The following is a 14,943-nucleotide window of genomic DNA, read 5'->3' on the forward strand; positions in this document are numbered from 1 at the left end:
TCTTACTCGTTTCATGGTCCTGGGCAAGTCACCTAACTCCTCTGAGCCTGTTTCCTTATATATGAAATGGGCACAAGAAATTACACTGAAGGCTTATTGGAGGAGCAATTGAGATAACGTAAGTGCCCATCACAGTAGCTGACAACCGCTCAGTGGATGGTAGCTAGGATAACATTAACTAGATTAATCAGTTAACTGATATTAACTAGTATAAACAATTATTCTGGTGGCTGGACTTCAGTTTCCCCATCTGTACAATGATAAGGTGGGAGAATATCTCCCTTTATAGCTAGTTTAACCAATTTATTCCTCAGAACGTGTGACTGTAGGGATGACAATGCACATTTTTGGGTAAGAAAATCGGGAGATGAAGTGAGTTGACTATGGTCCCACAGCAGGAGGAGTGGTGCTGGGGTTTGAGTGCAGGCCAGTCCGACCGACCCCCTAGCCCCAAGTCTTTGAGGACTGAGGGCCCAGGGGTGGGCGGCGACACCGAGTGGGTGAGGGTGATGGTGACGACACCGAAGGCTGTGGATCCACCCTAAGTTTTCTTGCGAGTCTGTTAGAACTTTTAAAAAAGCATCTTGGAGGTGACAGCGGTGGCGGGATGGGACTGTGACGCGGGCGAGGGTCCGCAGATCTCCGGGAAGCCTGGAGTCCGGGCCCCCAGGCCGGCTGGGCCCGGCTGCCAGCCCGGCGCCCCGCGACGGGGCTGGCGCAGCTTGGTCTCGCGCGGGCTCAGTGACGTGGCGGAGGGAGCTGAGGGTCCGCCAATGAAACACCGATGCGCCTCTCTGGGCCCGCCCCCCGCCCTGGAGCTCCGCGCGGGCCCCGCCCCTCCTGTTAGGGATCCGTTTTGCCCAAGGTCCTTGTGACCAGGGCTCGAGAAGAGGCGGCCCTTTGGGGTTTCAGATCCCGCTGGTCCGTTTTCCTCCGACTTTTCCTTTTGGGGATTAGGTCGGGCGACTCTCCTTGGCGCCCCCTCTGTTCCTCAGCCCTGGGCGAATTTGGACGGAGGATCTGTGGTTGCCGCCTTTTCTCTGGTTAGTAGTCCTTCCTCTCTCTAGATGCCCTTATGGTGAGTTGGTGGGGGGAGAGGGATCCGTGAAAAAAGCCCTAAGAGCAGGCAGGGGCAGGAACAGGGGCTTGAAGTCAGGCAGAGCTGGGTTCCGTTCTGCCCCTCTACTCACCGGCAGTGTGTCTTGCACAAATTAGTTACCCTCTCTGAGCCATAGCTTTCTCATCTGTAAAATGGGCACCATTAGGGCACATACCTCGCCAGTTATCCAGATTAAGTGAAATAAAGAGTAAATGTCCATGGTTGGGTCTGAATCTGGAGTGGGGAGCTGATCTCTGCTGGCCTTGGTAAGGCAGGAAGCTTGATTTAGGAACACATTGGATTTCCAGCAGTTATCTCTCATTCTTTCATCTGACCAAATAGCTATTGGCACCAGGCCCTGGAGACACAGAGGTGAATGATCCACAGTCCTGGCCCTGACGAAATTCACCTATTAGGTGTCGAGACAGACCCACAATCGGTTTTCCCATAGTGTGATCAGTCGGGAGGGAGTTTCTATGGGAGACCAGGGGAGAGATCAACTACCTACCCTGTGTGTGAGGAAGGGTTCATCTGTGTGACCTGGGTCTAGACTTGCCCTTCCTCCCCTAAAATCCTGAGCCAGGGCTGTTCACACCTGCATTCCCTCTCCACCATGGGGACTCAGAAAAGCCTGGGCATGGGACTAGTTGAGAGAGAGAATCACTGATAGAAGCACTAATCAATAAATGTTTGAGTGCTCTACTATGTGTCTACTATGTGTTGAAAGACTCATGAAGTACATTTGCTCATTGAGTCCTCACTATCAGGCGTCATGATCCCTTCTCCTCCACTGTACAGATGAGAACATTGAGGTCCAAATGATTTCCACTTGCCCCAAGTCACACTTTGCTGGTAAGTAGCAGAGCTGGATCCAAATCCAGGCACATCTGATCAGTGGGCATTGCTCTTTCTCCTCTAAGCCAACCCAGCAGTGGCAGCCTCTGAGTGTGAGTATCATTTATGGCCTGTACGTTGTTGGGGTGAGGGCAGTCATACCCACAGGACACATCAGACCCCTGTTCTCCCTCCTCCCAGACCTCCCAATCTCCTGCACAAATGCTTAGTGTTCCCTAACAGCACAGCAGCTCATGATTATGCAGCAGTTTGCAAAGCATTGTCTTTCCAGCCACTCATCTTCCTTACCTTAATATTTTCCTCCCCATTTTACAGATGAGAAGCTTAAGAACTAGTGAGATGAAGTGATTTACGTGAGGACACAGGAGCCAGGCATTGGCAGGGTGGGGCTCTCTCCCAGGTGTTCTGACTACTGATGGGCCAGCTGGGGGAGATGGGATGGGGGCAGTTTGGGGCGAGGCAGCTGGTGGTGTGGCTTTGGAAGGTAACATATAGATTAAAGTCCTTTCTGACATAACAACAATGTGATTTGGGCACTTTAACTTCTCTCAGAGCCCAATTCCTTGTCTTTGAAGTGGAGATAATAATAGTTTGTACCTTGAGGATTCCTGAGGACTGAGACAATGAATGGGAAGGCTCCAGCATGGTGCCTGGTGGTACAAAGTAGACAAAGTAGGTGCCCATGAAATGGCTTCTCATCACTGACTACACAAGCTTAATTGTGCTAGGCCTTGGGTGCCCCCTGCAGGTTGTGGTCCACCTCGACCCTGCGGAGAGAGTCTGCAGGGCGGGGCAGGTTAAGGTTGAGGCTGTGTTCCCAGAAGTGGATGATGTAGGTTGTGTGTGTGTGTGTGTGTGTGTGTGTCTAGGGATTCTAGGCTGTTACTGAATCTGTAATGCATAAGCATCAACATGGCAGGCCCGGGATGCAGTATCCCTGCTGGAATTTGGAGCTGATACGAGGTCCAGACTCAGCCCTCCCACTTACTCTCTGAATGGTCATGAGCAAGTGACTTAACCTCCCTGAGCTTCAGCTATAAAATGGGGATGATAACAGTGCCTCACTAGGTGGTTGCAAGGAGTAAGTAAGATGACATAAAGTGTAATATATAAAGTATATATGAGGGACTCAATACATATTAATTTCGTACACATTTACCTAGTAAGGTTCAGTCTACCATCCCCTTTTGCACACATTTAAAAATTTTAATTATCTTCATTTTGCAGATGAGGAAACTGAGGTTCAGAGAGGCTAAAACCCTTGCACTGAGTCTCACAGCTAATAAGTGATAGGAGGAGTCAAGCCCAGATTGGTCTGATTCCACAGCTCTTTCCAATATGGCACAGTGTAGGGATTGTGATTCTCAGCACCCACTCCCCTTGGATCTAGCTGCCGAACGCAGCAGGACAGATGGGGGACAAGGGGAGGAGTGAGTCATAGATGCCATGTCTTGGTAGGAAAGCAGGCATTCTGTTGTAAAGCCCTAGGGGCGTAAAAAGTGCTCAAAATTGTCACCAGCAGCAGCAGCATGACAATCACAGTACTCACTTGTCACCAGTGGGCAAGGTGACCGGGAGACAGAATGGCCCCTTGGACTGAAGTCCATTAAGACATTAAGCTTTACCAGTTCTTGGAGAGCATTGCTCAGCACATCCATGCGCCTCTGCATTGCCTCTCTTCCTTCCTGGGGAAGGATTAGGAAGGCAGAACATTAAGGTGCCCTAGGCTGGGGAAGGGGCTGGTTGGATGGGTGAACGTCTCCTTAGGGGTTCCCGGTGTGACTTGAAGGAAAATACATTTTAACAACCAGCAGTTTAAAAGCATTCTTCAGATGACCAGTTAGTCATCATTAACCTATGTGAGAACTCAAGAACTGAGGACACTAGCTTTCCTCCGTTCACTCACTTCAACAAATACACTGACCTGCCATGTTCTGGGCGGGGCATGAGGTACTGAGGATTCAGGGGTGACCCTGGCAGTGAACAGGCCTGGCTGGAATGTACAGTCCACAGGGGAGACAATGTCCAGCAAGGTACTGTATAAATAATTAAAATGGTGATAAGATTGACCTCTATATTTTTCTGTATATTTGAAATATCTCATAGTAAAAATATCTTTAAATGATTCCAGGGCCAAATAAGTTTGGGAAATGCCAAAGATTGACTGCGTCCTTCTCTTAGAGATCAGAGCACACTGGCATTAATACAGGCATTGAGAAATCTTGAAGAGATTCAACTTTGTCTAGTCCAACATTTCCCAAGTGTATTTGGCCACAGAAACCTTATTTAACTCTTGACAAAAATAAAATAGAAGAAGTGCTAGGATGGAAAAATATAGGGGTGAAACGAGAGCATAAACACGGGGACCTGACCTGGGGAGGGAGGTGGTCAGGAGTGGCTTCCCTGAGGAGGTGAGGTTTAAACTAGGACTTCAGTTCATTGAGCCTCAGCTTCCCCACCTGTAAAAGGGGAGAGTGAGCATTGTTCTGCATGTCATTTGCACAGGGCTGTACAGAGTGTTTGATCTAGTCACGGATGGTTGAAGTTGGATGGAATTTCATAGGTGATTTGGCCCAAATCTCTCCGTTTAGAAGAGAGGAAACTGAAGCCCAGAGAGGTGGAGTGACTTGTTCAAGGCCCCGGAGCAAAGTAGTTGTAGCCCTGGAACTGGAACCAAGGGGTCCTGATATCCAGTCCACTGCTCCTTATTTTTTATTCTTTAAAGAAAACTTTTTTTAAAGTTTATAAAATAATAGAACCACCATACAGGCAGGTTAGAAAACCAGGGGGGAAAATTACCCATATGAAGACACAGGAAACCAGTAATCCAGGTGTGCAGTTTGGAAGTTAAGTAGTGGGTAGGGGCGTGGGCCCAGCTTGCTGGGATGCACATCTCATCTCTGTGTTTTTGGCTGGGCTCTGGGCCTCAGTCTGCTCACCTGACGATAGTATCAGTGCTGACCTTGTAAGGCACTAACAGGAGTTCATATGTGTAAAATCCTTAGAACTTTGCTTAGACGTTGCCTTCTGAGTGAATAATATTCATCGTTATTATTTGCTTTATGAAGTTGCAATACCAGAGGATGTCATTTTGTTATTCTTCTTTTTCCTCACATAACATTCATCACAAGACATTTCCTCTGCGACTGCGTGGAGTGGCTCTGTCGTGACTTCCACTTGTCCCATCTGGTCTGATGCTTTGGATGCAGCCATTGGTTTTGATGTCATAAAAAGAAACTACCAGTGGACATTTTTGGGCTTGAAGCGTTTGTCTTTTGGCTGGTTTCCTTAGTGGCCCTGGAGGGGATCTGTGGGGCAGAGTGGGTTTCCCACTGGCCCTCCTGGTCTCCTTGATGAAGGAATCCTGGGGAAGGGGATTTGCAAGGCAAAGCTCAGCCTTCGGTGCCAGGGGGTGTCTGAGGAGGAGCCGTGTAACCATGTGGGCTTCCTCCTCCACCCAGGACCTGCTGGGGATCCCCTGGGCACCTGACTGAGGCACTCCCTGGAGATGAAGAGAGAGGGCTGTCAGTTTAAGAAGATGGGTGGGTAGAGCAGATCATCTTCCTTGTTGCAGCTGCCAGAGAATCGCAGCCTGTCAGCACCCCAAGAGGCCATAGAGATCATATGGTGTGGTCCAACCCCCTTGTTGTACAGGTAGGGAAACTGAGGCAGACCCAGAGGTAAGGGACTAGCAGAGGTCACTTGATTGGTCAGTGGCAGAACCAGAGCTGGAAGCTACAGCCTGTGCTCTTTCCACCACATCGTAGTTGCTTCTGTGTTTATTCACTCATTCATTCATTCATTCATTCATTCACTGACTCACTCTGGATCATGTAGTAGGGAAAGCATGGACTTTTTATGGCAGATAATCCTGGATCCTAATCTCAGTTTGGCCTCTGTGTGACCTTGGGCAAGTGACTTTACCTCTCCAAGCCTCTCTGGTTTTAAATCTATAAAGTGGGGATAATGATAGTACCTCCCTACTTGGCCTGTCATGGAGATAACCTGTGACCGTGCATGTTAGAGGATGGCCGGGTGCCCGGCATGAAGAGGTCTGTACATATTATCTGTTAGTATTACTATTAACTCAATGCATGTGACTGATTCTTAATCTTTGCCAGTCCCTCTGCCATATCCCCAGGATATAAAGATGACTTAGACAAGGTCCCTGTCCCAACAACCTCTTGGGAGGGGATTTTTTTTTGAAATACCCAGGAGAATTCTGGTGATGCCTGGCTTAAGGTGAGAAACAAACTCCACACAAACCTCCGCAGCATCTGGCTTTTAGTTGAGTTGTTGACTTTCATCCACCAGATTCCCAGCACCTCAGATTCAGTAAAGCAGAGAAGGCAGTTGTGGAAGATGGTGTCATTGTTTACAAACCTTTATTAGGGGCAACGCCAGAGAAATAGCAAACAGCCAGCAACTAACTGGTTCCAGCCCTTCCCAAGGGCTTGGAACCCCGGACCGATGGGCGATGCACTGCCCCCGGGGCTTCCCGCTCCTGCTACCACTTGGAGAGTCAGGCCCACAGGACGCTCACAGGGCCACACATGCTCAGGACAGGACGGTGGCAAGAGCGTCACGGCTCCAGCCTTCCTCGTCCCCAATCTGCAGTGTTACTTTGGGGAAGTCGCCTCTTCTCTCTGAGGGTCTCTGGGGGCTTTCTCCATCATTTTCTCCATCGGTCATTCTCTGGGCCAGACGGACACAGAGTCCCACCTCTGTAGATTTCTGCAGGCCGGGCGGGGAAGGAGCCCCCATCACAAGAAGTGCCTCGAGGCTGGTCTTAGAAGCACTGTACTTATTTGCAAGCCCCCAGAAGAGGTGATGGGCTTGCTTTGGGCAAAGGCCAGGGAAAATGTGCTTTCTTCCTGGAAAGATCCAGCGGGAAAGAGCTTTGTTTCCCGACTTCACAGGGTCTGCGTCTCCTTCCTTACTCCAGGATTCTAAAGGCTGTGCTTTTTTTTTTTTTTTTTTTTAATTCTCCTGGGATCTTTTTTTTTTTTTAATAAATTTATTTATTTATTTATTTATTTTTGGCAGTGTTGGGTCTTCGTTTCTGTGCGGGGGCTTTCTCTAGTTGCGGCGAGCGGGGGCCACTCTTCATTGTGGTGCACAGGCCTCTCACTGTCGCGGCCTCTCTTGTTGCGGAGCACAGGCTCCAGACACGCAGGCTTAGTAGTTGTGGCTCACGGACCTAGTTGCTCCATGGCATGTGGGATCTTCCCAGACCAGGGCTCGAACCCGTGTCTCCTGCATTGGCAGGCAGATTCTCAACCACTGCGCCACCAGGGAAGCCCCAAGGCTGTGCTTTTTAATTGAGCCCAAGTTGTATCAGGCCATCAAAAAGAGGATTTGAGGCTGCAGGCCCCTGTAGCTGGGGTGGTCCCCAGGGGAGGGTGGGGCCGAGGGCTGGCCCTTCCGATCCTTGTCTGAGACACTAGGAAGACAGGAGATGCAGGCGCACCTGGAAAGATGCAGCTGGACACCCTAGAATCTGTTCAGTTCCCCAAGGCCCTCTGTTTTATCGGGAGGCTTCCGGCGAGTGTTTTCTTCACACAAAGGGAAGGGAAGGGGCCCTGCCCTTTGGGCTTTTTTCTCTGGGAGATACAACCTCCCACCCCAGCCCCCAGCCCTCCTCCCCCCAGATTTTCTTGGCTTCTCCCAAAGTACTTTGAGGACCTTGGGGTACAGCGGGATCTCTCTGTGCAGTTGGATGGGTGGGCATACTGGCTGGGGGGTGCTGTGTAGATAAGTATCGATGCTTCGTGTGTACAGGCTTGTGTGCAGTGGTGTGGGTGCGGATGTATGCGTGTGTCAGTGCTCAAGGGAAAATGAAAGCAAACCCTTATTCTCTCTCTTGGGCATTCTTTTCACACCGAGCTCAGTAACTGGGCCCCCCACCCCAGCTCCCTCGTAAAGGATACTGGGACATGGCAGGTCGGGAGAGGGAATCTTTCGTCGGGCAGCTCTTCCCATTCTGTCCACTCCGCCCTGAGACCTGAAACCCAGTGGTCCAGGATGCTGGCGGCTTCTCCAGCAGATAGTGGTGGGGATTAGGAGCTGCGTCTTTTTCTTCCTCTTAGTGACTCTTTATTGACTGACTCCTGTGTGTTCTTTACATCGTTCTGGTATTTACCAGACTTGCCATGAAAAACTTGAAAAATGGTACCCACAAGAATTTGTGGGATCTCTTGCCCGCTTAAAGGCGACTGCCAAAAAAATGAACCTCTCAACCATGGTGAAAAATGATCGAGATTTGGTTTGTGTGAATCTCCCAGAACAGAATAGAAATACTATGTGAGCCACATATGTAATTTTACATTGAAAACTTTCCAGTAGCCACATTAAAAAAGCAAAAAGAAACCTGTAAAATTAATTTTAAGGATATATCCTGTTTGGCCCCATATGTCCAATATATTGTCATTTCAACATGTAATCAAAATAAAAATTACCATCGAGATATTCTACTTCCTTCAAATCTGATGTGGTTCTCACCTATAGACCAGCCATCTTCGGGCTAGCCACATTTCAAGTGCTGGGTGGCCACATGCGGCTAGTGGCTACAATATTTGAGAACCTTCTAACAGAAGGGGAAACCCAGTAACAGGCAATTCGAGGAAAGGACATTTTTATTGTATTAACAATAAAAATACAAAACAAAATATTGCCAGCCCAACTTTTTTTTTTTTTTTTTTTTAATTTTATTTATGGCTGTGTTGGGTCTTCGTTTCTCTGCGAGGGCTTTCTCCAGTTGTGGCAAGCGGGGGCCACTCTTCATCGCGGTGCGCGGGCCTCTCACTATCGCGGCCTCTCTCGTTGCGGAGCACAGGCTCCAGACGCGCAGGCTCAGCAATTGTGGCTCACGGGCCCAGCCGCTCCGCGGCATGTGGGATCTTCCCAGACCAGGGCTCGAACCCGTGTCCCCTGCACTGGCAGGCAGACTCTCAACCACTGCGCCACCAGGGAAGCCCCAGCCCAACTTTTTAATACACGCCCCCCGCCCCCTGTCCCCCGTCCCCCCCCCCCCACCCCCGCATTCCGGCAGAACACCGATTGGCATCTCTGAGTTAAACAGTCCGGGGGCATGCTCTGCCCTTCTTCTCCTCGTCCTGCCCGCCTTCCTCTGACCAGCCCTTCCCTCTCCCCAACGCAGGTCTGGTTTCAGAACGCCCGGGCCAAGTTCAGGCGCAACCTTTTACGGCAGGAAAACACTGGCGTGGACAAGTCGACGGAGGCGGCGCTGCAGACGGGGACGCCGTCGGGACCGGCCTCGGAGCTGTCCAACGCCTCGCTCAGCCCCTCCAGCACGCCCACCACCCTCACAGACTTGACTAGCCCCACCCTGCCGACTGTGACGTCCGTCTTAACTTCTGTGCCTGGCAACCTGGAGGGCCACGAGCCTCACAGCCCCTCGCAAACGACTCTTACCAACCTTTTCTAATGATTCTCGGCCCCCCGCCCCCGCCCCACAATTTCTTTAAAAAAGAAATTATCTTTAGTTGAATTCCAAGTGTATTTTAAAATAGAGGCTTTGAGCAACTAACCACATTTTAGGATCTCGCCTGGAAAATGAGGAAGAAAATAACTACGCCCCTTGCTGACACAGCGGTGTGGAGTGGAATTACTTGGAAGATCTATCTGCAACACAACATTTGTGTCACTGTACAGTTTTGTGGACTGAGCGAGGAAAAACAACAAATAATTTAAGTTGGCTAGAGCTTCTGTATTTTCAAAGACTGCCACGTGCCTTAGGAATACTGTTTTATCTCCATACTTTGGATGACTTGTTCATTTTTCTCTCCCTCTTTTTCTCTCTGTATATTTATGACCAGAGCAAAAATGTAAAAAAAAAAAAAAAAAAAAAGTTTGTTACTTTGAATAGTCCTAAAAAAGAAAAAAAAAAAAAAGGAAAAAAAATCAAACCCCCTCCAACAGTCGCTTTGTTGTTTTAGAATTTTAAGGTGGAAGTCTGTTCAAATATCAGAATTTGTAAAATCTAACCAGTAATAAAACCACTTATTGAAACTAGCTGGTGCCACTGCTGTTTAGAGGTGTGCCAAATTCACAGGACTTAAGAGTCTTACTGAAGCCCAGAGATCAATTCCAAGGTCTTCCCCTATTCATAATATTTATTTATAATAGTTTATAAATATTTATAATATTTGCGGGGACCCTCTTTTGTGCCAGACTTTGGGCTGCTTGTTGGGATCCAGAGATGAAGTAGACACAGTCCTTGCCCTTAAGGAATTTAGAGTGGAGGCAGAGACAGACAAGAGATCATCTTAGCACGTGTGCTATGTGCTAAGTGGGGAGCATGTAAGCAAAATACCATTCATTCATGCATGTGTTCTTTCAAATATTAAATAAGCACGCCCTGTTGGATCCTTTGACAAAGCTCAAAGGTCATTACACCTGCCTCTTCTGCTCTTCTCTGGGCTGGAAGGGTATGTCAGGCAATGAGGGAGGCCTTTCCCCATGAGGAGTGAACGCTGTCACCAAAGGGCAGCGTAAGCTCGAGTTTTCCTAATATAAGACACAAAGTTTCAAAATCTTCCAAGAGGGCAAAACCAGATGAATTTGGTTCCTTTACTAAAGCTTCAGGTAACCTCAGAAACCCAGAGAAAAGATGCATCCAGAGAGGATGGAGGATGAGAGCCAGGCAGAATGAGGTTGGAATCTCTGCTGTTGAGCAGTGTGAGCTGAAGGAAGTCATTTCACCTCTCCAGGCCCCAGTTTCCTCAGCTGGAAGGTGACAGTCGTGACCTTTACATGGCAGTTGTAGTGAGGGTGAAGTGAGGTGTGTTGAAGGGCCCAGTGGAGGGCCTGGCATGTAGGAGCTCAATATATTTTATGGAATGACAAGTGACACATCAGGACCTTGCAGGTGGAGAGCAGGAATGTGTGTATCCAGGCACTGCCTGTCATTGCTGGATGCATCAAGCAGGTGTGATGTCTGTCCACTGAGCATCTTACACCCCCTCATTTCTTGCCCTGAGCCCTACTGCAGGGTACTCTGTTACCAGCTTGATCGAATGCCAGCCGTCGTCTAGCAAAATGCCCTACAGTGGCCCACCAATTTGAAAACCCAGAGGGAAGATCATAGCTGCTTTGAGGAGAAAACAGCCAGGCAAGATTGGGCAGGGCAGCAATCCAGCCCAGAACTGCGGTCCCTCTCCCTTCCTCCTCCTGCCATCATGATTGGGACCATGTGGGGAAAGGGAGTAGGGCAGGAATGGGTTGAAAGTATGTAAAGCCTGAAGTGACTCACTTTCTGAAATGTTACATACACACACAAACACTATTGTTTCTATTGCTATTTAATGCCTGGCAAATAGTAAGAGCTCAATAAATTTTTGGTAAACTTTTATATTGATGTATAATGTGCATAAAGGGCGCATTTCTGAAATGAACAGCTTGATTGCTGTTTTCCAAATGAACACACCCGTGTAACCACCACCCAGATCAAGATACAGGACATTTACAGCACCCCGAAGTCTCCCTTGGGCCCCCTCCCTGTCAACCCCTCCCAAGGTAGCTCCTATTCTGACTTGTAGCACCATGGATTAGTTTTATCTGGTTTTGATTGATACATTTTTGCTGAATGAATTCAGGATTGCCCAAGATTAACCACTAGCTGCCTGGGGTCAGGCAGCTAGTGGTAGAGGAGCCAGGGTTTGAACCAGGTCTGTCTCCAGAGGCCAAGCTCTCAAACTCAAGCAGACACATCTGTAGTCACACATCCAAGCATGTGGGTTAAGAGCCTCAACTTTTCTATCTGTCAAATAGGGTAACAGAATCTATACCTCCTTGATGACTAGGTAAGAGAATGCAAGCAGAGGGCCTGGCCCGTGGACAACCGCACAGATACAGCCTGACTCCAGGTACTTCCAGGGACCCACAGACACACACAGGTACACTCTTGAGGCTCTACTGGATGGATAGACCCACAGGCTAATGTGCTCACACCCAGACAGCCCCACACAAAGACGCACGTGCACAAATCTAGCAGACAGACATAAACAGGCCCAGACGCTCACAGATATACCCAGACAGACACCCAGAGCACCCCACACAGGGAGACCCGCATACAAACCCAGATGTGCACACGTGCAAACATTTGCAGGCACCCAGACACCCCCACGTAACCCGGCTGTGCCCCTTGCTCAGGCCTGGGCAGACCTGAGTCCGATCCCTATCTTGTCTGTCAGCACTGCCACCCAGAGGGAGCAGGCCCTGGAATGATGCCCAGGGGTCCCCCGCCCTCTACATGGGAGCAACTTTGGAAGCAGGGCCTGCTGTTGGGCCAGGGATGGGGGTGCTGTGGGGAAGGCACTGCTCTCCCCTGAGTCCAGACTGAGAGCACCACACACAGAGTGAGACACTCAGAGAGAGTGACGGAGACGGGAGATGGGGAGAGAGGCAGAGCAAGAGTGAGACACAGAGGCAGAAAGGGACAGCGACAAAGATACGCACAGACGCAGAAACAGACAGAGATGACAATGGGGACAAAGATACAGGGCAGAGGGGCGGAGAGGCAGATCCGCAGTAGACAGGGAAAGAGAGATGGAAAGAGAGAGAACAGCCACAGAGCAGTGAAGAGGCAGAGAGACAAGAGACAGGGATCCAGGTTAAGAGACAAAGTCACAGGTGGAGAGATGACAAGATGGAGAGAAAAGCCGATGGAGATTGCGAAGACTCAGAGATAAAGGGAGATCCTGGGACAGACTCAGAGGCTGAGAGAGACCTTGACAGAGAGACAGAGCGAGAGGAATAGAGATGGTCGTTTTGAACTGGTGAAGAGTGACACTCAGAGAGGGAGAAGGTGGCACCAAAAGGACAGCAGAAATAAACAGAGACTCAGACTGGAAAGCAGGCGCTCGGTGGGGCAGGGGCTGAGGCTGGGCTTAGGCTGCCAGCCCAGCTGTGTCCCCTGGTGATGGGAGGGAGGGAGAAGATGCTGTCATCATTGCTACCTGAGACTCTGGGGCAGTGTTGCCACCTCCCTGCATGCTGGCTCCAGAGGGGACCAAGGGACCATCACCAAAACCTTTTGGTCTCCAACCTGCTGTGAACATGGAGAGCCTCCTGGTTCTGGGGACCTATACCCAGGCCTGGCATTAGGCAGTTTGCAGGGGCTGAGGTTTTGACAGTGACTGTCCCCTGTCCTGTCTCATCCTATGAACTCTCCTTTTCCCTAGAGAGGGGAGGCCTGGGGCAGATGGAAGAGACCTTCCAGTCTTCTCTGCCTTGCAAGAATTTTGGCAAGGTACTTAGCCACTCTGAACCTCAGTATCTTAATCTGTAAAATGGGGCCAACGCTATCCGCCTTGTAGGAGGACTGTTAGGATTCCACGAGAGAATGTATACATGCTATATTCGTGTTTGACTAAATATGAGGGGAGGGGTGAGGAATTGTCCCAAGAAGTTGGGAGAGACTCCAAGGAGATGTTATGTGAGTTGGGATCTTGGATGAACCAAAGGTGACTGGGTGGAGGAGGGGAGCAGGGTGAGAATTCCTGGCGAGGACACAGCCTGGGCACAGGCAAGAGGATACAGAGAACAGTGGGGAGTGGAGAGTAATTTAATGGCTGGGGGTGCTCCTGTGGAGGTGGGTCAGGTTCAGTTCATGGACAGCCTTGAATACCAGCTGGAGCTTGGCCCTGGGGGCCTTGGGAAGATGACTCTGATCCCCCTGTTCTTTCCTGGGCTGCAGGCCCAGGATACAACCAAGCAGGCCCCCTTCCCCACCCTGTACTCAGGTTGGAGTCCCACATGGCAGAACCAGCTTCCTGGAGAGGAAGTGTTGGCCGCTACGGCTTGTGTGTTCTGCTGGCAAGAGTGAACACCTCCAGGCTTCATCCGCCAGCTGAGGCCCCAGGGAGGGGCCGCCCTGGATCCTCTGGCCCCTGGGGACTCTAGGAGGGCCAGTGGGCCCTTCATATCTTCCTTTCCATCTTCCCCCTCCTCTCTTCCTCCCTTTCTCCATGGCCCAGTGCTGGGCATCGAGGTCTGGGGACGTGGAGATAATTTGGCCAACAGCCCCTCCCTCTGGCTCCCAGGCTTTCTGGGAGACAGACACGTCAACAGCCAGACACTGTCAGCATGAGGGAAGCCCGGGGGCTTACAGGAGCCCCAAGGAAGGAGAGTCCGGCTCTGCATGGGATGGAAGTCCTACACAACTTGCCATGCCTTTATGCTCATTATCTCACTGAGCTCTTCCCACAGCATCATGAGGCAGGGCGTGTCATTCCATTTCACAGAGAAGGAAGCCAAGGAGGGGTCATTTGCTCAGGATCACACAGCTTGGGGGCCACAAAGAGATTTTCATTGCAGTTCTAGAAATTCAGCTAGCACCTATCAGTCCATCCACCGGGCCAGGCACTGTGGCTGGGGGCACTTAGACAATTCCGGCCCATCCTGGGGTCTTGTGCAGCTGGCCTGGAGGTTCAAGAGGCAGAGGGAGCCCAGAAGAGGGTCCTAACAGGGGTGGATGTTTTGGGAAACTTTTTGAGTTGGAAGATCAGGCGACTGACCTGGTGGTGTTTGACGCCACAGGGGGATCCAGGGAGAGGGCAGGAGGGTGCTCAGGGTGTAGGATTTTTCCAGCAGTGAGCGGCACTCATGTGGGCAGGAGAGAATCACTGAAAATTCTTTGGAGATGGAAGCTGCCTTGGAGAGCCTCTAGCCAGACCTGTGCTTCAGAACTAGCTTCCTCAGAACCAGCAGCTTTTCTAAAATACCCCCACTGCGGGGGAGCCCAGGTTGGTGTATCTTACACAAAGCTTTTTATTATGGAAAATTTCAAACATCAATGAAGTAAACAGAAAAGTATAATGAACCCCTATGTACTCATTGCCCAGCTTCTATAGGGATCAGCGTTCACTCATTCTTGTAACATCCATACCTCCACCCACTCTCCACTCCCAATTCGATGATGATGATGATGATGATGATTACCTGTGCATCTTTTTAAAATCAGGGAT

General features: G+C 50.0%; 1 protein-coding gene across 3 annotated transcripts in view; it reads left to right on the forward strand.

Moving 5' to 3' along the window:
• LHX2 (LIM homeobox 2) overlaps positions 1–9,449 on the forward strand; it is a 31,661-nt gene extending 22,212 nt beyond the window's left edge. For all 3 annotated transcript variants that reach the window (XM_082401780.1, XM_082401778.1, XM_082401779.1), the window contains exon 5: positions 9,114–9,449. In XM_082401780.1, the coding sequence (XP_082257906.1) occupies positions 9,114–9,401 (288 nt within the window). In that variant the 3' untranslated portion in view covers positions 9,402–9,449. The remainder of the gene's footprint in view (positions 1–9,113) is intronic.
• The last annotated feature ends 5,494 nt before the right edge of the window (positions 9,450–14,943 follow it).

Source organism: Balaenoptera borealis (genome assembly GCF_965194805.1).
Source record: "Balaenoptera borealis genome assembly, chromosome: 8".
Lineage (NCBI taxonomy): Eukaryota > Metazoa > Chordata > Mammalia > Artiodactyla > Balaenopteridae > Balaenoptera > Balaenoptera borealis.